The sequence below is a fragment of the Nycticebus coucang genome, chromosome 9 (genome assembly GCF_027406575.1).
Source record: "Nycticebus coucang isolate mNycCou1 chromosome 9, mNycCou1.pri, whole genome shotgun sequence".
NCBI lineage: Eukaryota > Metazoa > Chordata > Mammalia > Primates > Lorisidae > Nycticebus > Nycticebus coucang.
Genome location: NC_069788.1, coordinates 3,115,833 through 3,142,979, shown reverse-complemented (window position 1 = coordinate 3,142,979; position 27,147 = coordinate 3,115,833). Strand labels below are relative to the sequence as shown.

General features: G+C 42.1%; 1 protein-coding gene across 8 annotated transcripts in view; it reads right to left on the bottom strand.

Moving 5' to 3' along the window:
- Nucleotides 1-24,484, bottom strand: part of IBTK (inhibitor of Bruton tyrosine kinase) — an 87,868-nt gene extending 63,384 nt beyond the window's left edge. For 3 of the 8 annotated variants that reach the window (XM_053601618.1, XM_053601619.1, XM_053601621.1), the window contains exons 1-4: nucleotides 22,397-24,482; nucleotides 13,329-14,021; nucleotides 2,562-2,658; nucleotides 1,392-1,516 (exon numbers count right to left, since the gene is read on the bottom strand). In XM_053601618.1, coding sequence (XP_053457593.1) covers nucleotides 1,392-1,516; nucleotides 2,562-2,658; nucleotides 13,329-13,649 — 543 coding nt within the window. In that variant the 5' untranslated portion in view covers nucleotides 13,650-14,021; nucleotides 22,397-24,482. Of the gene's footprint in view, nucleotides 1-1,391; nucleotides 1,517-2,561; nucleotides 2,659-13,328; nucleotides 14,022-14,192; nucleotides 14,529-21,964; nucleotides 22,074-22,396 lie in introns of those variants that run through there. The other 5 variants (XM_053601615.1, XM_053601620.1, XM_053601622.1 and 2 more) reach the window with 4 other exon arrangements.
- Between the last annotated feature and the right edge of the window lie 2,663 nt (nucleotides 24,485-27,147).

Here is a 27,147-nt window from a genome sequence, read left to right as displayed (position 1 = left end):
TTCTTTAAGACAATTCTGAAGAAAAATATTAACAGGGGTTCAAAACAAAAGATGTCATAGACAAGTTGGGACACTCTGTTGTCCCTGTCCAAGAAAAAGCTTGAAAAAGACCCAGCAGATGGTTCATGAGACAGAGAATGCAGCAGACACGCTGGAGGAAAACTAATATTTACAGCACAAACATCAAGCAGAGAAAGTGCAGGAATGGCAAAAACAACCCTTCAGACATGTCAAATTTATATACCTTGAAAGAATGTCCAGAGCACAACTGAAAGGAAGCTCAAGAGAAAGGCCATGGCTAGAGATATATCTCTCTCTCTCACTCACACACACACGCACACGCATGCACGCACACGTGTGAACCCACGCACAGTGTCATAAAAACCAGCATCAACAGCAGCAGAATCTCTGGGAGCAGAAGATACCACCCAGCATAAGGACACACACCAAAGGCCAAGGCGATACAATTACATCAACCAAAGTTCTAGAATCACTTCCTGAAGAGCTCTGGTTCATGAGAGAGCATCACTCAGGCCTGGGGTCGAAGGAGAACTGCTGAGCCCTACTCCCCAGAAAACGGCCTGTCTCTGGAGGTGATGAGACTTCAGTGCTCTCCACCACCCAATCTCCGAACTGTGATGTCAGCTTCTAATTATTTATTGCTTGTCCATGAGAAACATTCAGACTGGCTGCAGTCTGTATCCCCCTTCAGGAAAACATCCTACAGCCTGAGTAGACTGTGCGTGGCCAACATCACACCTAATCAAACACGTGCTCTTCATGAAGTAAAAAATAGCTTGGAACCTAAAAGTGCAATTACATTACAAAAAGATGCAAAAAGGGTGTGTTTTTCTAAATTAAAATTACTGTATTTGTTTTACACCCTCACAAAAAAAAAAAAAAACCCTCGGGTTTAGGTTCACTAATCAAAAACCACATTGAAAGAAAAAAAAGAAAATAAAAAAAACAAAAAACCACATTGAGCTACAACAACAAATTCACTTGAGAAACAATTCTAACTTCTGCTAAATGAAGCAAAAGCTAGAAAACTAACAGCGGTTCTACCTTATTAAAATTAAAATCTGTATAGCATTTTCTAATTTCTAACGCTGCTTGCACAAACATCTCACATTTTAAGCATATTTTATACAGTCTAAATATGATTAAAGCCAATGAAACCTAAAATAGAATTACTAAATTTCGGTTGATTACCTCATTAAATACGCTATTATAACTTAAACAAAGTTAATACAATCCATGTGAAAAGCTGAACTATCAAATACAAAAGTTCTTTTTAATCTCTAAAAGTAGGTAGATTATATTTCAAAATACCTACTTGACATAAAGTCCTTTTTAATCTCTAAAAATGGGTAGACTATGCTTCAAAATACCTGTTTGATATAAACTCCACTCCTGGAGAAAAGATCCACCAACTCTGGATGGTGTTTGCTATTCTGGCTTCCATGACCCAGGGTAAAATTTGTATTATCACCCCACATGTAGACATCTGTAGGATCTAAAATGAAAATTCATTTTTATACTCTTTTATATCTTAAAACAATTATCAGTTTAATTCAACTATAGATATATTCTACTAATCAGTTCTCCTAAAAAATGACTCTTTACAGGAACTAACTACCATATTTCAATGCCAAAACCCTTTTTAAATCATGAATCTATTAATATATGAGATAATCCGAGAAATCATAGATGGGCTTGTCTCAATGTTTTTGTTCCTTTTTTTCTTTAACTGCCAAATAAGTAAAAATGCCACCTGCCATATCGCCTTAGTTTCCATGACAGTAACATACATAGATACAGTCATTTTAAACGTCAGATGTTATTGATCAGCTTCTGAAGGGAGCAAGCGTGATACCACTGCCACTGCTGAATGTGAACTGCCAACAGTTTATTAGGGTGCTGCCCCATTAACCTGGGGTACATCGTAAGCACAGCGAAACTCCTGACATCCGTCTTCATTTTTATTTTATAATAGAAGACTGATGAAGTCCTAGAGGGAAACCACAATTCTGTTACCTGCAACGCAGTGCACAAGGCAGAAGCGAGCGTGGAGACTGGGCCCTAACTCAGCCTGCTCACTGCCAGTTAAAAGCACACCACACAGTGCGCCAGGGAAATCTCGTCTCCTTTTCTGCCAATCACCACTTCAAACGCTCAAAGAGCAAACAAATTAAAGGAACCAGTGAAATTAGAAAGCATGGATGACAGAACAACCATTTCCATTCCTTCCCCCTTCTCAAATGGTGATGTTACTTTCTGGATGGACATCAATTACGTTATAATAGTTGCAATTCTAACTACCTTCAAATTTCAGTTTCATTTTTACTCTCAAAACTATAAATATGGACTGAAATTTTAAAATGCAAAAAAAAAAAAAACAAAGTGCCCAGAATATAAAACCAAAGATACCATCCAGCATACACCAAACTAAAAGTTCTTTGCTGATATCCACAAACAAATCTTCCAAGCTATTTTAATAAGAACAAAGTTTCATTAAAATTTTCTAAGCTTAACAGAATACATTTATGAAATTTTCTTACCAGTACTCCTGAATACCACATGAGTTGGTCTATCCTTCATGATAAGATCCAAAGCCGACAAGCCTTCTTTATCTTGAATATACAGACTAACACCACGCTAAAAAAAGAAAAAAAAAAATCAACTTATCTGCAATCAGTAATTTCCTATTCTTACACCTCAACAAGTCAGGTAATCAAGCTCATAAATGCATTAAAAAATAAACACTTAGGGAGAGAGCAAGATGGCCGAGTAACAGCTTCCTTGCATCGGGCACAGTGAGTCTGGGGAGAAAGGACTCTAGGCATCTCTGGCTGACGGGATCTGCCTATCATCACCCCTGTGAGGATACAGGGAGTCAGCGACAGACTTCTGGACCCCAAGAGGAGGACTAAAACAGTGGAAAAATGACAAGTGGTCGTGTGTGTTCAATTGGTCTAAACCCGCCCGCAACTGTGAGTTCAGTAGCAGCGAGACTGCAAACCAGAAAGGCCTTACCTGTGAACTGTTGTGGCGTCTTTGGACTTGGCACTCAGTTGAACTGCCTTGGGGAGAGCCTGAGCGGGAGTGCGGAGAACTTTGGCTGTTGTCTACGGCCCCAGTCTGAGCCGCTGAGCCAGACAGAGCTAATAGTGTTTGGCCGTGGGCCACAGGGAGCCATTGTGAGTGATCTGCACCGGCAAGCTCCGCCCTCAGGGTCCCAGAGCTAAAATCGGGTGGGAGCTGGTAACCCAGCGACTGAGTAGCCTAAGGGTGGGGTCTGAGCCGCCTTGCAGCCCTAACCCTCAGGGGCAGAGTGAGACCGGTTTTGGCACACTGGGTAAGTGGATAGCCACTTCAGCAGTGATTCCAGTGACAAGCACTTTCCTGGGAAAGCTTCTGCTCAGCAAGCTTACAAGTTCAAAGTGCCTTTTAAGTGGGCTGAAGAGAGATTTAGGGTGAATACCTCCTGGGGGTTGAGAAATCAGCAGCCTCCAGTCGTATAATAACTGTAATTAACATCTCATACCCCAGAAGACCATGTGTTGCCCAGACAATATTCAATAACATATACATACTGCTTTGTTTTTGGTTGTATTTTTTTCATTGTTTGTTTGGTTGGTTTTTGGTTTATTTTGATGTTATTGATGTTGTTTTTTAATTTCAACCTTTTCCGTACAGATCTTTTTTCTTTCTCAATTTTTCTAGTTTAATTATAATTTCCTATTGCTGCCTTTTTCAATAACTAGAACTTCATTTTTGCTACTGTTTCTACCGCTATTATTTGGTTTTTCACCCAATTTCATCCTGAAAAGTTTTCTGTTTGCTTGTTTTGGTTTGATTTATAGCATTTTTGTCTTGGTGGAGATGGGGTACTATGTCTGATCAGGTTAGCAAAGAGCTGCTGACCTCAAGGGAACCACCCAACTGGACACCCCCAGAAGATGGTTTTTTTTTTTAAGGTTGTGTCAAAGTACCCTATGTACACCTATATTGCTCTGTCTCCCTCTTTCTGTGCCTCTCTTCTTTTTGTCAATATTCCTTTTACCCATCCGCGCTCCTTTCTCTATTTTTTTTTTCTTTTCACTCGGTCCTCCTTTCTTTCATCCCTTTCTTGCTCTTCAACCTTCTCACCCTTCTGGTCCTGTACCAAAAGAACTCATAGAACCCTTAGTCCACAGGCACGAGAACTTAAAGAGCAAGAGGAAGTGAAAGGAAAATTAGGGCAAGGAAACAGATAAAAGAAATCACTCATGAGGAAGAATCAGCAGAAAACTCCAGGCAACATGAAGAACCAGTCCAGAGCAACCCTGCCAAGGGACCATGAGGTAGCTACTGCAGAGGATTCCACCTATAAAGAAATGTTAGGAATGACAGAAAGGGAATTTAGAATACACATGCTGAAAACAATGAAAGAAATGATGGAAACAATGAAGGAAACTGCTAATAAAGTGGAAAATAACCAAAAGGAAATCCAGAAACAGAATCAAATAAGAGATGAACGATATGAAGAATATAAAAAGTATATAGCAGAGCTGAAGGAACTGAAACAGTCAATTAGGGAACTTAAAGATGCAATGGAAAGTATCAGCAACAGGTTAGACCATGCAGAAGAAAGAATTTCAGAGGTAGAAGACAAAGTTCTTGAGATAACTCAGATAGTAAAAGAGGCAGAAAAGAAGAGAGAGAAAGCAGAACGTTCCCTGTCAGAATTATGGGACTTTATGAAGCGTTACAACATACGAGTTATAGGAATCCCAGAAGGGGAAGAAGAATGCCCCAGAGGAATGGAAGCCATACTAGAGAATATTATAAAAGAAAATTTCCCAAATATCACCAAAGATTCTGACACACTGCTTTCAGAGGGATATCGGACCCTAGGTCGCCTCAATTCTAACTGAGCTTCTCCAAGACACATTGTGATGAACCTGTCCAAAATCAAGACAAAAGAAAAGATTCTGCAAGCTGCCACGAGTAAACGCCAATTGACCTACAGGGGCAAATCCATCAGAGTGACCGCAGACTTCTCTAATGAAACTTTCCAAGCAAGAAGACAACAGTCAACTACCTTTAATCTACTTAAACAGAACAATTTCCAGCCCAGAATTCTGTACCCTGCTAAGCTTAAAAATTGACAGAGAAATCAAATCATTTACAATATACAAACACTGAGGAAATTCGCCACAACAAGACCAGCTCTACAGGAAATACTTCAACCTGTTCTGCACACTGACCACCACAATAGATCAGCAGCAAAGTAAGAACTCAGAAATTAAAGGACAGAACCTAGCCTCCACACTGATGCGGAAGATAAAACTAAGCAATGGACTCTCACAAAATAAGATGAATAGAATACTACCACACTTATCAATTATCTCGATAAATGTTAATGGCTTGAATTCCCAACTGAGGAGGCATAGATTGCCTGACTGGATTAAAAAACAAAAGCCATCCATTTGCTCTCTGCAAGAAACACACCTGGCTTCAAAAGACAAATTAAAGCTCCAAGTCAAGGTGGAAGACAATTTTTCAGGCAAATGGAATTCAGAAGTAAAGAGGAGTTGCAATCTTATTTTCAGATGCATGTGGATTTAAAGCAACTAAATCAGGCAAATGGAATTCACAAGTAAAGATGAGTTGCAATCTTATTTTCAGATACATGTGGATTTAAAGCAACTAAAGTCAAAAGAGACAAAGATCGTCACTTTATATTGGTCAAGGGAAAAATACAACAAGAAGATGTTTCAATTCTAAATATTTATGCACCCAATTTAAATGCTCCCAGATTCTTGAAACAGACCTTACTCAGTCTGAGCAATATGCTATCTGATAATACCATAATAACAGGGGACTTTAACACTCCTCTTACAGAGCTGGACAGATCCTCTAAACAGAAATTAAACAAAGATATAAGAGATTTAAATGAGACCCTAGAACAACTGTGCTTGATAGACGCATATAGAACACTCCACCCCAATGATAAAGAATATACATTCTTCTCATCACCCCATGGAACATTCTCCAAAATTGATCATATCCTGGGACACAAAACAAATATCAACAGAATCAAAAGAATTGACATTTTACCTTGTATCTTCTCAGACCATAAGGCACTAAAGGTGGAACTCAACTCTAACAAAAATGCTTGACCCCACCCAAAGGCATGGAAACTAAACAATCTTCTGTTGAATAACAGATGGGTGAAGGAAGAAATAAAACAGGAAATCATTAACTTCCTTGAGCATAACAACAATGAAGACACAAGCTACCAAAACCTGTGGGATACTGCAAAAGCAGTTTTGAGAGGAAAATTCATCGCTCTAGATGCCTACATTCGAAAAACAGAAAGAGAGCACATCAATAATCTCAGAAGAGAACTTATGGAATTGGAAAAAGAAGAACAATCTAAGCCTAAACTCAGTAGAAGAAAAGAAATATCCAAAATCAAATCAGAGATCAATGAAATTGAAAACAAAAGAATCATTCAGAAAATTATGAAACAAGTTGGTTTTTTGAAAAAATAAATAAAATAGATAAACCATTGGCCAGACTAACGAGGAATAGAAAAGTTAAATCTCTAGTAACCTCAATCAGAAATGATAAAGGGGAAATAACAACTGATCCCACAGAGATACAAGAGATCATCTCTGAATACTAGCATAAACTCTATGCCCAGAAATTTGACAATGTGAAGGAAATGGATCAATACTTGGAATCACACCTCTCCCTAGACTTAGCCATGAAGAAATAGAGCCCCTGAACAGACCAATTTCAAGCACTGAGATCAAAGAAAAAATTTTTCAACCAAAAAATGCCCTGGTCCACATGGCTTCACACCAGAATTCTATCAAACCTTCAAGGAAGAGCTTATTCCCTGTAGTGCAGAAATTATTCCAAAAAATTGAGGAAGAAGGAATCTTCCCCAACACATTCTATGAAGCAAACATCACCCTGATACAAAAACCAGGAAAAGACCCAAACAAAAAGGAGAATTTCAGACCAATCTCACTCATGAATATAGATGCAAAAATTCTCAACAAAATCCTAGACAACAGATTACAGCTTATCATCAAAAAAGTCATTCATCATGATCAAGTAGGCTTCATCCCAAGGATGCAAGGCTGGTTTAACATACGCAAGTCCATAAACGTTATCCACCATATTAACAGAGGCAAAAATAAAGATAATATGATCCTCTCAATAGATGCAGAAAAAGCATTTGATAAAATCCAGCATCCTTTTCTAATTAGAACACTGAAGAGTTATAGGCATAGGTGGCACATTTCTTAAACTGATTGAAGCTATCTATGACAAACCCACAGCTAATATTTTACTGAATGGAGTAAAACTGAAAGCTTTTCCTCTTAAAACTGGAACCAGACAAGGTTGTCCTCTGTCACCTTTACTATTCAACATAGTGCTGGAAGTTCTAGCCAATACAATTAGGCAAGACAAGGAAATAAAGGGAATCCAAATGGGAGCAGAGGAGGTCAAACTTTCCCTCTTTGCTGACAACATGATCTTATACTTAGAGAACCCCAAAGACTTAACCACAAGACTCCTAGAAGTCATCAAAAAATACAGTAATGTTTCAGGATATAAAATCAACGTCCACAAGTCAGTAGCCTTTGTGTACACCAATAACAGTCAAGATGAGAAGCTAATTAAGGACACAACTCCCTTCACCATAGTTTCAAAGAAAATGAAATACCTAGGAATATACCTAACGAAGGAGGTGAAGGACCTCTATAAAGAAAACTATGAAATCCTCAGAAAGGAAATAGCAGAGGATATTAACAAATGGAACAACATACCATGCTCATGGATGGGAAGAATCAACATTGTTAAAATGTCTATACTTCCCAAAGCAATCTATCTATTCAATGCCATTCCTATCAAGATACCAACATCATACTTTCAAGATTTGGAAAAAATGATTCTGCGTTCTGTATGGAACTGGAAAAAACCCCGTATAGCTAAGGCAGTTCTTAGTAATAAAAATAAAGCTGGGGGCATCAGCGTACCAGATTTTAGTCTGTACTACAAAGCCATAGTGCTCAAGACAGCATGGTATTAGCACAAAAACAGAGACATAGACACTTGGAATCGAATTGAAAACCAAGAAATGAAACTAACGTCTTACAACCACCTAATCTTCGATAAACCAAACAAGAACATACCTTGGGGGAAAAGACTCCCTATTCAATAAGTGGTGTTGGGAGAACTGGATGTCTACATGTAAAAGACTGAAACTGGACCCACACCTTTCCCCACTCACAAAAATTGATTCAAGATGGATAAAGGACTTAAATTTAAGGCATGAAACAATAAAAATCCTCCAAGAAAGCATAGGAAAAACACTGGAAGATATTGGCCTGGGGAAAGACTTCATGAAGAAGACTGCCATGGCAATTGCAACAACAACAAAAATAAACAAATGGGACTTCATTAAACTGAAAAGCTTCTGTACAGCTAAGGAGACAATAACCAAAGCAAAGAGACAACCTACACAATGGGTAGGTTGAAAATATTTTCAATCAGACAAAAGCTTGATAACTAGGCTGTATAGAGAACTCAAATTAATCCACATGAAAAAAGCCAACAATCCCTTATATCAATGGGCAAGAGACATGAATAGAACCTTCTCTAAAGATGACAGACAAATGGCTAACAAACACATGAAAAAATGTTCTTCATCTCTATATATTAGAGAAATGCAAATCAAAACAACCCTGAGATATCATCTAACCCCAGTGAGAATGGCCCACATCACAAAATCTCAAAACTGCAGATGCTGGCGTGGATGTGGAGAGAAGGGAACGCTTTTACACTACTGGTGGGACTGAAAACTAGTACAACCTTTCTGGAAGGAAGTATGGAGAAACCTCAAAGCACTCAAGCTAGACCTCCCGTTTGATTCTGCAATCCCATTACTGGGCATCTACACAGAAGGAAAAAAATCCTTTTATCATAAGGACACTTGTACTAGACTGTTTATTGCAGCTCAATTTACAATTGCCAAAATGTGGAATCAGCCTAAATGCCCACCAACCCAGGAATGGATTAACAAGCTATGGTATATGTATACCATGGAATACTATTCAGCCATTGAAAAAAATGGAGACTTTACATCCTTCGTATTAACCTGGATGGAAGACATTATTCTTAGTAAAGCATCACAAGAATGGAAGCATGAATCCTATGTACTCAATTTTGATATGAGGACAATTAATGACAATTAAGGTTATGGGGGGGAGGAAAAGCAGAAAGAGGGACGGAGGGAGGGAGGGTGGGGCCTTGGTGTGTGTCACACTTTATGGGGGCAAGACATGATTGCAAGGGGGACTTTACCTAACAATTGCAATCAGTGTAACCTGGCTTATTGTACCCTCAATGAATCCCCAACAATAAAAAATAAATAAATAAATAAAAATTATCTTTCCTGCTCTCCCACATTTTTGTCTCACACACAGAGGAAAATAACTAAGAAAAATCAAACATCCAACTCTTGGTGGAATGCGGAAGGACCAGAGAACGTGAAAAGATAAAGTTAGTAACGTTTTAAATAAAAATTAAGTGGATGTGAAAGTTCTCCATAGTGAGACAGGTCCAGCTGCCCACCGCGCCCCTGCACCTGTGTCTGTGGCGCGCACAGGGGCACGAACTCTCCCTGTCTTTACAGGTAACGGCTTTCAAGATTGCAAGGCAACGGCAGTACCGTGTTTATATTATGATTTGCTCTTTATAATGTGATCATCTGTGTCTCATCTCTTTTTGCCTTGAATTCTATTACTGATAATTAAGACAATTACATTCTATTATTTCCCTTTCTGTCATACATATTTTCTTATCTTTGTAAAGTTTCGATAGCATTGTTTAATTGTGATCTCTTGCAAATCACATGTAGATTGTATCTTAAAAAATTCTCAGTGTATGTGTACATGACTGTGTTTTAAGTAGAAATTTAAAGCAATTTGTAATTTTTTATACCCACAATCCAAACCTAAGTTAGTCCACCCCGTCCCTATCAGCATATTTTTCTTTTTCCTGTCTTTTTAAACATAACTGGGGGGAGCAGGGAGGAGCAATGTTCAATTCAGATTATTGATATTTCATTATAGTTGTTGAAATATAAAATGTATTTCTTATTAAGAATAAATTTAATGTTTCCTAACTGTTTAATAAGATTTTCAACATTTATTTCGACTTTATCTATTTTAATTGGTACAAATCATTACCTCCTACCTACATACACAGTTTACTTGGGTGGTTAGTTATAGGCTGAAATGACTGACAGAGTTTTTAAATTCTAACGGTGACATGCTGGAATATTCTATCTGGGTTACTCTTGCCACACGGGATTCTTAATAAACTAAACCAATCTTAACTGTGCTCAAGATGGTTACAATATCTGATTTCACAAAGGCTATCAAAACATAGTCAAGTCAGTGAGCTAACAAGTAAAACACCAATCAGAAGTGATCGGGCTGGCTTGCTGGCTCACTCCTGTCGTCCCAACACTCTGGTAGGCCAGGATGGAAGGATCGCTTGAGCTCAGGAGTTCAAAACCAGCCTGAGCAAGAGCAACACCCAGTCTCTACCAAAAACATTAAAAACGAGCCAGACACAGTGGCATGCAGCAGACTGGCTTGAGCCAGGAGTTTGAGGTTACAGTGAAGACACCACTTCAGCTGGGACGACAGAGAGAGACGTCTCAAAAAAAAAAAAAAAAAGAAAAAGAAAGAAAGAAGTGATCATCAATATCTTAATAATTTAAAATTTTACATTGCCTACTACTTTCAAAACTAGTTAGGTAAAATAAATCCATGTGAGAGAACTTGGGGTAGAGTGTTCCAAGATATAAAACTGACAAATTAAAACCTAGAAACTTAGATCCCTAGAGAATTTATTTTGCCAGTTTTATCATTCGCCCTGAATTTTGATCTATCAACTGGGCCCTATTAAAACTACATACATCTGCACTCCCCTAAGCAGCCCGGACTGCGCAGAGAACTAGGGGCTGGTTTTTTGTCTTTAGACCTCCCCGAGGGACTCTCACAATTTCTAATGTTTATCTTAAACTCTTAAGGTACAAAGACCATTTGTATAGTCTACCCCACTTATTTAAAGATCAACTCCTTATATTTCCCCCAAATAGCAGGTAAGTTCATTCGCTTCAGAGTGTTCTGTACTCACGCTCCGTCAGGGGCAGGCGGACTTCACACACAGCTGTCCCGCTACAAAATGCTGCGGACACTGCTGGGGACAGCTGTCAAGAAACACAGAAAACTGCCATTGTTTGTCTTGACTGTGTTCCTCCAAAGCAGATGGTAAGGTAAGGACACACAGGTTGGTAATTTCCTTGGGAAGAGACCAGGGAAGCAAACCAGGAAGGAGGAGAGACCCATGTTGGGTGTGTATCAAGCAGCCACTGAGGAGATTCGGGCGCGATCCTGCCAGGATGGTCTGGACACCCACACAAGGTACCACAGAAGAATTAACTGTCCAGCCACGAAATACAAGATAGAAGCATTTGCCGCAGGCTCGCTTTCCCCAGAGGACAGGAGCTCACACTTTCAGCTGGTCTTTCATGAACGGAAAGCTCAGGGGCATAAAATAAGAGACGCATAATTCACGCCAGAGACAGGGGCAGACACAGTGACAAGAGCTGCGAGAAGCCGATACCCACTGGAACCACAGCGAGGGTGGGTGACAGGTGAGCCAAGACGGCACGACGTGGTCAGCAAAGTCCTGGTCTACTCATTTTTTCAGACTGGTTATAAACCAAGTGGAATGAGTCTATGCCCATATCCTGCCAAAAAGGTCAGGATCAAAAGAAAGAGGATATCCTAAGACTATATGATAATTTCCAGTGGGGTAGAACAGGCACATATTCCACCCTCCTTCTTCCAAGTCTCTTCTTTAAAGCTTTAATAGCACGGTGCTTTTGGGCAAACCCTCCCTAACAGCTACTTCTTCACTGATACTCCCTGGGGAGAATAATGAGAAGGTACTATTATCATTCTCTTTTTAAAAATAAAACTGAGATTCAAGATTCGGTTGTTGGTCCAAGATGACTCAGTAAGTAGTAGACCCAGACAGTTTAGCAGAAAGAGAAGAAAGGAAAAGAAAAGAAAACGAGAAAAAAAAAAAAAAAAAGAAAATATGTATAATGAAAATTATTTCAATCATTATGTAGTAAATGGTACTACATAAAAGCCACCATGTAAGTAATTTTTAAGTCAAAATTAGACGAAGACACTTCCTAATTTGACTACAAGTTCCTAGAAAGAAATGGTTCTGTTCTTTTCTGAGTCTTTCACAACATAACAAAATGCCTACACAAAAGAAAATTGTTAAATTTAAAACTGATAGTCCTGAATTACAAACTTCACTTCACCACTGAAAGGACATTAGGGTGTACCACAGAACACGTCATCATTTCAATATTCAGTACAATGAATCTAATGTCCTGGATGGGACACCTCATGGAAATTAAGCTCATTTTAATCATCAACTTCTTTAGAACCTAAACACTTTACCTTAGCTAAACAAGATATGAACATACTACTCATAGATACGGTCTCTAAGTGATGTTCAAAAACCAGCCTCCCTTAAGGTAGTAATGATATAGTCATTTAAGAATATACCACTTTAAAAAAAAAATACTAAAAGATACTACTAACAATTTTTAAGTGAGATCTATTAGACTGGGGCAGCTCTAGCACTTTAAGCTTCTACACAGGCAAACAGAGGTCTGCTCAAGGTAAACTGTAAAGCAAGGTAAACTGTAAAGCAAAAAGACAGACTGCCCAGTCAGACAGTGCCAGCTACGCGGTGACCCCACTCCCACCACCACACGCAACACTCCCTTTCTCCTGCCCAGACTGTCCAGGCACAGCTCTCCAACTTCCGGCTCCCAGTGCTGTCCATTCGTGAAGCATGCTTTGCTCAAACAAATTCTATTAAATTTATTTTGTCTAAAGTTTTTCTTTTAACAATATATAGGACTGATTAAATGATAAAATGTCTGGGATTTACTTTTAAATATGAAATGTACAAATAACACCAAATTTGCCAATAGTTCACTGTATATAGTAAGCTTTGACATACGTTTAAAATTTTACATCATAAAACATTTAAATAAAAAGAATACATGGTATTTTAATTCCAAGATGAATTACAGCAGTAAGAGACTACAAACAAGTGATAAGAAGAAATGTAAATCTTTCCTGGAAAATGCGTGGGTGTATGAAGATGACTAAGAAAACCATATGCCTGGCTAAGTAACAGTTTTACATGGCACCTACCTTTAACAGAGACCAAACGCAATCGATGTGGCCATAGAAAACGCCTCTGTGCAGTGCCGTCCACCCCGACTCCTTGTCCTTGACCAGCAGGTCCGCCCCTCTCTCGATGAGCCAGTCCAGCACGCCCCTCTTCCCGCAGGAGCAGACCAGGTGCAGGGCGTTCCTGCCCAAGGCATCCCTGACGGTGGCGGCATTGCAACAGTGGCTGCAGAGGAAGGCCTTGATCTGCTTCTCACTCCCCTTTGTCACCACAGAAAGGACATCCAACGCGTGTTTCAGGGAGTGACACTTTGAGGTGCAGTCAGGGATGGGAGAATTCATCCTAACTCTCTTTCTACTGCTTACTTCCTCAGAATTGTCAGTTAAGACTAATCTTAGAAATGAAAAGCCAGGACACAAAAGTGCTATTCAGGAAGAATTACAGAGAATAAATGACCTTTTCAGGATTAATGTGTATAATTTAAATCTTTGTGACAACAGTATAAAACTATATATCTTTATATAATTTTTGGCACGTTAATCAAAAAAATTACAAATAGCTCTATAAAGTTCTTATCAAATACAAGGTCTTCATTTTAAAAAAATTCCAGTTTTCAAATTACTCCCGCAGTCAAGCACCAAGGGGGAGTGAGGAGGGGAACTCCCCCTCCACACGGTCTGTTTCTTCTAAATATCCATGATTGCGAGGGGGACCTGTAAGGGAGAGAGGAAGAGAGAATAAAAACACAAAATCCACCTCTCACTCCCCCAAGTACTGTACAACACCATATTCAACTACCTCCATATTCAACTGCCCTTAATTTCTATTTTTAACCTATCAACTTTTCGTGTTCACAGTATTTAAATTGCATCAGCCTTCCTTACCTTCTTCCCACATGCACATTGAAGGTCAACCTGTTTCTTGTACCCTGCAGGGGACCTCTTTCCTTCTGGACCTTCACTCCTTCTCTCCTGATATTTTCACACTCTACTACGATGTCACCACAAGCTATAAACACCACTTTACCTTATCGTTTTCGTAAGATTCCCATCCCAAACCTTTACCACCTAAAACTATATCACCAACATCGTCACCACGAAAGCAACAACCAATACTGTCCTGGGTTATGGTCTCTACTGAGTGTGGGGCCCTGTGCCGTCAGGGTCTCTACTGAGTGTGGGGCGCTGTGCCATCAGGGTCTCTACTGAGTGTGGGGCGCTGTGCCATCACGGTCTCTACTGAGTGTGGGGCGCTGTGCCATCAGGGTCTCTACCGAGTGTGGGGCGCTGTGCCATCAGGGTCTCTACCCAGTGTGGGGCGCTGTGCCTCAGGGTCTCTACCCAGTGTGGGGCACTGTGCCTCAGGATCTCTACCCAGTGTGGGGCACTGTGCCATCAGGGTCTATACCCAGTGTGGGGCACTGTGCCATCAGGGTCTATACCCAGTGTGGGGCACTGTGCCATCAGGGTCTATACCCAGTGTGGGGCACTGTGCCTCAGGATCTCTACCCAGTGTGGGGCACTGTGCCATCAGGGTCTATACCCAGTGTGGGGCACTGTGCCTCAGGATCTCTACCCAGTGTGGGGCACTGTGCCTCAGGATCTCTACCCAGTGTGGGGCACTGTGCCTCAGGATCTCTACCCAGTGTGAGGCACTGTGCCATCAGGGTCTATACCCAGTGTGGGGCACTGTGCCATCAGGGTCTATACCCAGTGTGGGGCACTGTGCCATCAGGGTCTATACCCAGTGTGGGGCACTGTGCCTCAGGATCTCTACCCAGTGTGGGGCACTGTGCCATCAGGGTCTATACCCAGTGTGGGGCACTGTGCCATCAGGGTCTATACCCAGTGTGGGGCACTGTGCCTCAGGATCTCTACCCAGTGTGGGGCACTGTGCCTCAGGATCTCTACCCAGTGTGGGGCACTGTGCCTCAGGATCTCTACCCAGTGTGGGGCACTGTGCCATCAGGGTCTATACCCAGTATGGGGCACTGTGCCATCAGGGTCTATACCCAGTGTGGGACACTGTGCCATCAGGATCTCTACCCAGTGTGGGGTACTGTGCTGTCAGGGTCTCTACTCAGTGTGGGGCACTGTGTTCTTATTCTCTCGATCTAAAGGTGCTTTGCTGTAGGAAGAGAGGACAATTAAAAGGCATCAAAACAACTGGAGAGTTTTCCTGAAAAAAAAATTTAGTCACTTACTGGATATATACAGTCATTATTGTATACCTTATACCAAATAATTTCTAGGTGGTTCAAAGTCAAATAACACAACTGAAACCATAAAGCACTTAAACATAAAGCATATAAACCATAAAGCATATAAACAAAGGGGATTCTTTCATAATCATACAGTACTAACAGCCTTTCTAGGTATGATCAGAGATTCAAAAGTCAAAAAACAAAAGATTAAGAAATTCAATATACTTTAAAAACTACATAAAAAATTTTAAAGACAAAAAAAAGAGAAAAACTTTCCCTAATATACATTCTTTGAGAGCAGAGAAAAGCCATTATAAAGCGACTATTCAGAGGGACACACATGAGTTTACTGTATGTGAAAGGAACATTTCTATGCATAACACATAGATACGAAATTCTCCAATTTCCCACTCCCAATGAAAACCACATGGAGAGTTATAAGTCTCAGCTCTAACAAGTTTTCTGTTGTTGACTAGTCTGCTATCTCCATCTGGAAGTGAGAGCATTACACTCAGAGAGCCCTAATCCCTTCTAGCTCGGGGTCTGTTTCTACTCATCTATACATTTTGTAATTTGATAGTCCTTATAAATACCATCCCTGCCAGGCAAGGGGCTCACACCTATCATGCCAGCACTGTGGGAAGCCAAGATGGAAGGATTACTTAAGGCAGGAATTCAAACTCAGTCTGGGCAACATAGTAAGTCTCCATCTCTACAAAAAGAAAAAAGACAAAACTAGCCAGGCATGGAGGTATATGTCTGTAGTCCTAGCTACTCTGGAGGGTGGGACAGGAGGATTGCTTGAGCCCAGGAGCTGGAGGAGCAGTGAGCTGACCGTACCACTGCATTCCAGCCTCAGCAACAAAGAGAAACCTGTTTCCAAACCAAAAAAAAAAAAAAAAAAATCATTCCCCCTTAAAATGTTGATTTGATGTCAGAACCTGGAGTTGAGGCCACTGACTGGCTGGCAACCCACAGGCACAGGCAGTGTGCTACCTGAGGGGCAAGTGCCTCTGCCCAGGGACTGGAGTTTATAATCCTGTCTATAACTATAATGTACAAAAAATTTTTAATGATTTGACCAAAAAGCAAAGAAAAGAAATGAACAAAAAAGAGGTAGTTGATGGCAAAAAGAAAAAGGCAACAAAGCCTCCAGTAATTTAAAATGTTAAAAACGGAAAGCGTCAGACCATAGTCCCCCATTAGCCAGTTTTGCTTTCCATGGTTTCAGTTACCCACAGTCAACCAGATTCTGAAAATATTAAATGAAAAATTCCACAAGTAAACAATTCCTAAGAGCTAAATGTGTCTATTCTGAGTAGTGTGAAGAAATCTCATCCGATCCTGTACCCCCTGGGATGTGAACGACTCACTTGTCCAGCGCCTCCACACTGTGCACCCACCCGCCTCTCCGTCACCTAGTAGCCGTCCTGGTTATCAAACTGAAAACAGCGTAGTACATACGGGGTCGGTACCATCAGACAGTTCCGGCACCCACTGAGGGTCGGAGAAAGTGTCATGGGAGGATAAAGGGGGACTATTATATACGGCAAAATGGTCACATGTTCTTAGTTTCGTTTTAGAGGCTCTGAAGTCCCACCATCTTTGTGTTTTCAGTGTATGCATAATACCTGGAAGGAACCATTTGTTTAATGAACCATTCAAACCTTACCTGAAAGAAAGAAGATAGAAGAAACCTCCTTAATCAGTATATGCAATCTAAACATTTAAGGGGCGAGAATAACAAATATGAAAGCCATACTGCCACAGACAAAGAGAGACACAGAATACTATGAACACAAATATGGGTCTGATTAAGAGCTAGGATTTCTTAGAGTTCTACATATTTGGATTTAAATACAGCAATGCTGGCTGTTACCAGTTATGTAACTCTGAATAAAACTGCATAATTTCTCCAAGTCCTTATTGCTTCATTTAGAAAAAGAGATGACACCAACCTACAGGGTTACTATACAGATGAGTGAGACGGCCTCGCATGGTCCTGACACCAAATACGCATCCAACAAACACAGGAGAGCCTCCAAGTTGACCAGCTCCCTACACCAACCACCCCCTTAAATGGCCCAGACAGGCACCACACGTACGCCCCAGTACAGGAGGCCGGGTTCCTCACAGTGACCACCTCCATGGCTGACCAGTCGCAGCCCCTTCTGTGGTCAACTTACAGAGGTTCTATTGTTCTATTCTAATAGTTTTCATTGCTACTACTTCTTTATTAACAAAAAGGTAGTAAATTTTAATCTCCAAATTCACGTTTGAGCATCAATATCACTGCTAATCGCATACTTCTCCCTCACTAAAGTTCCTAGTGATCTCCAAATTACCAAAAACTTTTGTATATTCTCAATTTTTATCTTATTTGTCTTCCCTGCTTTTATGTCTTTAACACCACATTCCCTAAAGGAACCCTGAAAGGGCAGGAATTCACTCAGGAGGCCTGTGAGCTTGGGAGCGCTCTCTCTGCTTCCTCCTAGAGCACTGTCCTCTCCCCAACCTTCAGAGGCTGGGCTTTTCTGGCCCAGTCCTCTTTTCCTCCTACTTATTCTCCCTGGATAGTTCCAATCTCTTTAATCTTTCTATGCATTCTATGCTCACTGAAGGGGATGAAAGCAAAAGGAATAAATATTTATTGAATATCTAATACATACTGGATAATTTATATCACAAGCAGGCTAAGTAAACTACCCAAATAACACCACTAGTAAAAGGAGTTAGAATTCAAACATGAATCTATTTAATGATAAAGTCCAAGGTATTTCTGCTGCACTGTACTGCCTTCTCCAGCACATCCACCATAGGTCAAAAGCATTAAGAATACAAAAATAAATAGGACCTAAATTTTTTTTTTTTGCAGTTTTTGGCTGGGGCTGGGTTGGAATCCATCACCTCCAGCATATGGGACCAGCGCCCTACTCCTTAAGCCACAGGCGCCACCCGGAACCTAAATATTTTAAATAAAATACAGGTTCATGGATATGTATTTAAGCAGATGCACAGCTACTTTTACAAGTACTGACTGAACAAAATTTATTATTTAGTACACCGCTTCTGTCATAAAAGGGTCACGATTTGGTAGAAGAGTCAAGATAAAACAAAGGACACACAGGCATGGGGAGTGGAAAAGAGGGGTACAGGGAAGATGTCCTACGGGAAGTGCATGAACTCAGACTCAGCCTGGAATTTGCTGAACATTCACTGCAGCGAACATAGTAAATAGAAAAGCTCTAGAATCCCGTTTGTCCATTCTGAAAATTCTAAATAATTCACAAGACAGAAAGGAGGCCTAAAATATACACAAGGATGGTACAGATTTTGAACTTCCTTATATGCCTTTGCTTAGAGATAAAAACGTGAACAATTCAAACACATATTTAGGATTTTAAATTGACAAATCACAGCAGTAACTCCCAGGTTTCTGGCCTGGATGACAGCTAGTGTAGCTAGGAAGAAGAGTAAGGGCTAAAACACTTGGAAAGCAGAAAGCAAAACAAACCTAAACATAACAAGAAATCAAAATTACAGTGAGAATTTATTTTCCCTATAGGAAATGGAGTTGTAAGAATGTAGGTAGCTACAGGCAATTTTTCAACCCTGAAGACTGGCCTACCACAAAGGGTTTAGCCAAAGTTACCCCTGAACAAGAACTCACCATCCTTCTTCTTATCCCTGGTTAATGCACAGTATCTTCCTTGAACACAAATATGACCATGCTATTTTCTAATATACTGAAAACCAAAATGAACCAATACCCCTGTCTCACATGTTAAGAAAGCCTTTTGACCTCAGGAACAGGAAAATAGGCCTACAGATTCATGCAGCATATAAAGTTCAGATTCTTAATTCAGAATATCTGAACTAGTAACCCAGGTACACCACTTTCTAAGTCACCAGGGCATGATCACTTAATTTCTCAGTGTTTCAATTTCCTCATTTGTAAAAAGGGATTAACAACTATTTACCTCCTGACTTCTTTTGAAAATTAAATGAGACTAATTCACTCATTCAGTAAGCACCCAACAAAAGTTAAGAAAAAAAAGGGGAAAGAGACACATTGGTAAACAGGACAAAAAACTGTACTAGAGTCCTTTCTGGTTGGAATGCTTTTCAGCCGAATTTTTACAAGGCTGCCACTACACCATGGTTTACAAACAATTCCTACCATCTTTGGAATATTCACACCACGAACAGACTAGCATAATGCTCCATGTAAGTTAACTAATTTATTCACGCGGGCCTCATTATTGCCCCTGTAAATATCATTACCTTCCTTTTACAACGAGGAAACTGATGTGAAAATTTAAGCTGCCTATCCAAAATCACACTGATAGAAAAGTATTCTACATTCTACCTATTCCACTCTACCAAACTGCCGTCTCAAAATGCAATGAGGAAATCTTCAATGACAAGTAGTATAGTGTAGTAGAAAAAATTACCCTTATTTGTAGTCATAAGAATTTTATTCCTACCCTAATGTCTAAAAAAAAAAAAAAAAACCCTGGACAAGGAACTTAAACTCCCTAATCCTCAATTTTTTCATTTGCAAAAATGACAATAATAACTTGCCTTGTAGGTGTATATCTTGCCTACACATAAAGATTTTAAGCCATGTAAGGGAGGTGAGAGGGGAAAATGCTATACTTGTTTACATTTCTCACAAAAGATAATATGAACTTTATAAGTAGGGTTTTTGTCAAGTGCTCTCCAAAATCAAGATAACTTCTGCATAAACTTGTTTCTGTGTTAAATTAAAACCACTGTTACAACCGACAAAATATAGTGACTCATAAAGAATTTTAAAACTTCCTAAGTCCTAAAAATAGTTGACAACAGTTTTAAAACACAGCACTTACTACTTTAGAAAATTAATAATTTAGCTTCATCAATACTATGTAATATTCTAATGTTTTCTCAAATATTCTCTGGGTACAAGATACAGAAATTTTAGCTCAATACTTTATCAGTGAAATACCCAGTTTTGCAATAGATTATCAAAACTGTATGTGTACCTTTAGAGGTGGAAAAGAATTACTGCCCTATCTATGATAGTAAACTAATTTTATATTGTTTATAAGGAACCAAGTAATACAGAGCTCCTTTAACACATACATTCACTAGTGATCTATCGATTTTTTATGTTTCAGAAGAACTGTAAGAGTTTAAGAATGTAGTAAGTGCTTTACTTGGAATTTAGCATACTAAAAGTCTTTCATATAAGTTAATTTAAAAAATAAAAACGGAACACAGCCATTTATAAAAATGTCGAAGTAAACTCTGGTGTGACCAAAGTTTCTGCAAACATCTGTAATATAATTCTTTCCAGAAATTCTTTCTGGAAATTCTATCTTCATCTAATTCAGTTTCTAAAACAAAAATCAAAGACTCGAAATAGAAAAAGAAGAGAAATGATCAGGACGGGGCTATGAAGCCTTTGAATCCGCAGTGGGTATAGGAAACACCGCCACTCCTGCGAGTCCCACCCTTTCAGTATTTCTGACAAATTCAAATGCCCCACTTCAAAGCGCGAGTGAAAGGCGCTACATCAATCTCTGCTTAAAACACCCACAAGTCTTAGGAATTACGTTAGAAATCAGGAGTCAGTGGTAGCAATTACGTTAGAAAACAGGAGTCAGTGGTAGCCTGGGTTTGCCTAACTCAAAGCGGAACTAAGACTTTTGGACTCTGACAACTCTGGTTCTCTTTCTCTGTCCCCCCAAAAAGCACCAGCTCTTCCCACACGGGAATCAATTTCCACTTAACTTCCTGCTGCCCTCTGAGTGTCTCCCCGACCTTAACCCAGCCCCCGCCAGGGTCAGTCTCCCAGACTCTAACCCAGCCCCCCCCCCCAAAGTCAGCCTCACCAACCGTAACCCAGACCCCCAGTTAAGTCTCCCCTACTCTAACCCAGGACCCTCCCCACCCCAGTCAAGTCTCCTCTATTCTAACCTAGCCCCCGCCGGGGCCAGTCTCCCCTACTCTAACCCAGGACCCCCCAAAGTCAGCCTCACCGACCGTAACCCAGACCCCCCGTCAAGTCTCCCCTACTCTAACCCAGGACCCTCCCCACCCCAGTCAAGTCTCCTCTATTTTAACCCAGCCCCCGCCGGGGCCAGTCTCCCCTACTCTAACCCAGGACCCCCCAAAGTCAGCCTCACCGACCGTAACCCAGACCCCCCGTCAAGTCTCCCCTACTCTAACCCAGGACCCTCCCCACCCCAGTCAAGTCTCCTCTATTTTAACCCAGCCCCCGCCAGGGCCAGTCTCCCCTACTCTAACCCAGCACCCCCCAAGTCAGCCTCACCGACCCTAACCCAGACCCCCCGTCAAGTCTCCCCTATTCTAACCCAGCCCCCCCAAGTCAGCCTCACCGACCGTAACCCAGACCCCCCGTCAAGTCTCCCCTATTCTAACCCAGCCCCCCCAAGTCAGCCTCACCGCCTGTAACCCAGCCCCCGCCAGGGCCAGTCTCTCCTACTCTAACCCGGCTTTCCCAGGGTCAGTCTCTCCAACTCAAACTTGGGACTCCACCCAGGGGACAAGGGACATGGGCGCCTATCGGGACCGCTTCAAATCCGAGGCTCCAAAAGGACGGACACCAGACCACTAGCGGCACTGGGGAGGCGCCGCGGTCAGAGGGCGTGTCCAGCGGGGCTGCAACGTAGCCTGCCGCCCGGACCGGCCATTCATTAGCCGAGGGGGGTGGGAGGGAGGCGGCGGCAGGGAGCGAGGCCACTTGGCTCGCCCGGCGCGCACCCAGGGCGCCCCGAGCCGCCGGCGTCCACGGTCCCGGCACCCTCCGGAGGGCGACTCCGCTCCCACCGCCCGCGGGCGAGGGGATGCGGCTGGGCAGCGCCGAGCCCGCCTCACCAGTCGCTAGTTGAAGGTGCGCCGGTGGTCTCCGCGGGGTCGATATGCAGCCGCGCAGGGCCTCATCCTCAGTGAAGACGACAGGAGAAAGCGGACGGCGCCAGCGGGGCCAGTGCCCAGGCCCGAGTCGCCTCAGGCGGCCGCAGCAGCCACAGCCGCGACTACTAGCGCCGGGTGGGGGACGTGGAGCGCGCCGGCCGGCCGCACGCAGGAATAAGGCGGGCGCTGATTGGCGGGGGCCCGTGTATGCTTCGTGCCGATTGGCTGGTGCCCGCCCAGCGGCGTCGGGTGGCAGCTCCGGGGCTGGGCTTCGCCCCGGCTCCGGGAGGAACTTGACCCCGCCGGCCTTGGGGCCACCGGCTCAGGCCAGGGTGAGGCCGGGGGCGGGGAAGGGCTGCCTCCGGGGACTCTAGGCCAGCAGCAACGGTGGAAGTACCCCCTTCGGAGATAGCCGTCTGTCAGGTAGAAACGTCTCTCTCCGGGCAACGGGAGACTTGGAAAGGAGGATGAACCGGGGTGGAGAAGATCGTGGAGGACCTCTGGCCAGCACGCCTCGGATCCAAATGCACAGAAAGTTTCCTCCCGCAGCCCTAGCCGTGGGGTCACCGGCAGGCCAAAGGCGTCGCGTCCGGAAGCCCCAGCCTCGCCCTCTGGCTCGCCCGGCACCGGGATTATCGGATTATGGGGAGGCGCGCCCGTGGTCCCAGGCAGCTACCCTCCTAGGTTGCCACCTCGGGGCCGGCTGCGACCCGCTCTCGCCACTCAGTGCCTGGCAGCAAGCTTTCCCCACTTCAACTGTGAATCTAAAGGCCATTTAAAGAGTGGTGGGGTGAAAAATGTGAGAGCGGAAGGGGGCCAGTAATCAATACGAGGCACACGACCGAGGAGCACGTCCGCTGGGTGCTGCCCGGGCGCGCTCGGCAGGTGTTTGTTCAGGGAGGGGCGGGGTGATTCGGGACAATGAGGTCAGGAGCTGGCCGTGGGGCTCTGCCACGTCGTGAATTTCACAAGCCCATTCGCCTCTCTCGCCTGTAAAGTGAAAGATTTGCCCTTGATGTCTTCTTCGGGCCTGCGCAGCTTTGCTGTCTTTGTAGCCTTCTTTTTGGGAAGGGAGGTTTATTAGCCTAAAGTCACTAGGTTAGTTAGCGAAGAAGCAGGAGACTGACTAGTACCCAGTTGCCCTGCTGCCCTTCCCAATACAACCTTCTGTTTCTATGCTCTTTATTCTAAGTGCCCTTACTTTCTACAAAAACAAGCACTTTCTAATGGAAGAATTGAGTGATTTTGAAAATAATCTACCCATGATGACTTTCATTTTCTTGAACAAAGAAACCAATAATAGCAAATAAATGCATCGACCTGAGTTCACATCTTTTATCCACTTCTTACCGGTATGTGAGCGGGTTAATTAGCTTTTCCAAACCCTGCGTTTTCTCATTTCTTAGCAGCTGAATTATTTCAAGCCATTATTCATTCATTTAAAAATTACCAGGTCTCAAGCACTGTGGTAAGCACAGAGAATGCAATATTAAACAAAAATACATGTAGAAAAATAATTCATGTAATCCAGATAATTCCAAACAAGAATAAACTGTACCTTTTACAAGTATTACAAAGAATACTATGATAGACTTAATCTAACTTTTCAGTGAAGTGACACTTGAACCAAAATCAGAAGAATGAGTAGGAGATACAGAGATGAAGCGGGGAAGAAAGAACATTCCAAGCTAAGGATAAAGAACTGCTCACCTTTCCCTGAAATATCAGGTGCCTTCAACATACTGGTTATTTACAAGGCAGAATATTAAATAGGAAGTCGTACAAATGAAAAACAATTAAATGAAAAATGTAGATGTGTTTGGGGAGGAAGAAATCAAAATTAGCCAATTAACATTTGTTTTATAAAAAAGAATTGTTTACAAATGAAAGAATAGATTGAAATAGTAAAACTCAAATAGTAAAACTCCTATTTCCGTAGGATTGTGGGTGATAAATTTCTATCATTTTGGATTTTGTACTTTTCTTTGCAATAACTAAATGTTATTTGAGTGATTAAAAAATCAAATAAAAGTTTGGAAAAATCATTGACTAGAATTCCTAAAGTATGCCTAAAGAAAAAAAAACTAGAGATGGCTTTGGAAGAATGTAGCAATGGGGAGGGAAAGTAGAAAAAGAATAGTACCAGCATAAGAATGGAGGAAATGTTTGTAAGCCACACAGCAGGTGTAATAAGCCCTCTAAATGCCATTTTTTCCAAACTAAATTAATAGCACTATTCTTCCTAATTAAAAATGCTAACTCATCATTATGTCTATTTTGGTTTCAAGTTGTATTGTGTAAGGAATGACAGTATTGCACCTACTTCCGCTAGTGGCAGAGAAGGAAATATTAGGACTTAGATAGAAACTGCAAACTTGACTAGGCTCAGGAAGAATGAATATTCCAGGAAAGTCAGAAGGGCAGGTTGCTAGAAATGACTGGAACCTCAGTCTGGGGACTTTTATAGTCCACGTGGTCTTCAGCACTAGAACACTGCCCAGCCACAACTTTCTGAAACACACTCATCTTTACATGAGGGAAGACAGCACTGAGCCCTCTGTCTGTAGCATAAAAGTTCCAGGAGACTCAATACTAGCTTCTATTAGGGGGTGAGGACTCAAGGATGTGGAGATTGCCAGCCTCTATTAGAGTCATAACTGAAGAGTGAAGAGTGGTTTCCCCAGAGAAGGCAGGTGTGAGGCCGACACAATATGCCCTGCAGGATTTTTCTGTACTGGGGGCTCCAGGAGATAAGGTCCCAGCTGCATTCTTCCTATAGAATGACCATCCTTAAAATTCTAACAAAATTCGTGAAGGGGCCACATCCTCACAAATCTGAAGCCTTTCCTGATGGCCTCTCCTAAAAATTACTCCCTTTACACTGTTTCTATAACTCATTCATATTATGTATTCCACTGTTTTATCTTTAGATTTTCTAGTTTTATAAGAGTTCTGGAGGCAAGCTCCCAGACATAAAATGTTACTCCTCTTCTTACTAGTCATGAGATTTCAGGTAAATTACATAACACTTCTAGGCCTAGTTCTCATCTCCGAAGTAGGGTTGATAACACTTCTTCCATAAATCTCTCCATAAGTTTAAATGAGATTTTATATATATATATATATATATATATATAAATCTTTTAGTATAGCTCTTAGCACTTATTTATTCAGAGACAGAGTCTCACTGTGTTGCCCTAGGTAGAGTGCCGTCGCGTCTCGGCTCACAGCAACCTCAAACTCTTGGGCTTAAGTGATTCTCCTACCTCAGCCTCCTGAGTAGCTGGAACTACAAGTGCCTGCCACAACACCTGGCTATTTTTTGGTTGCAGATATCATTGTTTAGCAGGCCCAGGCCAGGCTCGAACCTGCTAACCTCAATGTATGTGGCTGGCGCCCTACTCACTTAGCTACAGGCAGCAAGCCTAGCTCTTACCATTTAGCTGACCTAACCTGACCTTTTCTGAACAAGTCTATTTCTGAGAGTTTGAGCGGTGAGATGGGGAGACCAGGAGGGAACCACGAGGTGGCAGTGTTTGAATATAACTTCAGGATTGTATAAGCATAAGAGTAATATCTACCAATAAATTTTAAAAACCCAAGTTAAATATTGAGGAAATTCAACGCCTACATAAGATAAGCAAAACTTTGTGAGACTCAAACCTAGAAACTTGGCAGGGTGAGCATTCTGTTGCAACTGGGAGGCTGAACTCCCCAGACCCTCCCTTTTACTGTAACTGAAAATGGCTCTCCTTCCTTTCTCAGTCCACTAGAATTGCTTGTGTTACTTCTCTGCCTAGCTAAATATATAAACCCAGCTGTCATCATCATCAGAAACAAAGAAAGAAGAAAGATGGAAGGGAAAGAAAGAAAGTGGGTGAGGGAGGAAGACAAAGTGTGTTCAATACACATTAAAGCCTTCTCTTCATGCCTCAGATGGAAAAAATAGACATACTTTAAATAATTAAACTCATAAGTTCACTGGAAAACAAGAAGCTTAGCCATTGATGATCTAGAACCTAGGAGGATTTCATAAAAAATGGGCGCTGGATTGGAAGAAAGAGTAACAGTTTCAAACACCAAGTCAGGATTGTACAAAGGAGGAGGCAGCAGAGAGCGTTCTCCATTCAGTGGTGTTAAGGGGTCCAGACTGAGCCTCCTGGCAGAGAGCGTTCTCCATTCAGTGGTCTTAAGGGGTCCAGACTGAGTGCCTCCAGGCAGGGAGTGTTCTCCCCCAAGTGGTGATAAGGGGTCCAACTGAGCCTCCAGGCAGAGAGTTCTCCCCCCAGTGGTGATAAGGGGTCCAGACCCAGCCTCCTGGCAGAGAGTGTTCTCCATCCAGTGGTGATAAGGAGTCCAGACTGAGCCTCCTGGCAGAGAGTGTTCTCCATCCAGTGGTGATAAGGGGTCCAGACTGAGCCTCCTGGCAGAGAGTGTTCTCCATCCAGTGGTGATAAGGGGTCCAGACTGAGCCTCCTGCAGAGAGTGTTCTCCCCCCAGTGGTGATAAGGGGTCCAGACTGAGCGCCTCCAGGCAGAGAGTGTTTTCCATCCAGTGGTGATAAGGGGTCCAGACTGAGCGCCTCCAGGCAGGAGTGTACTCCATCCAGTGGTGATAAGGGGTCCAGACTGAGCCTCCTGCAGAGAGTCTTCTCCCCCCAGTAGTGATAAGGGATCCAGACTGAGCCTCCTGGCATAGAGTGTTCTCCATCC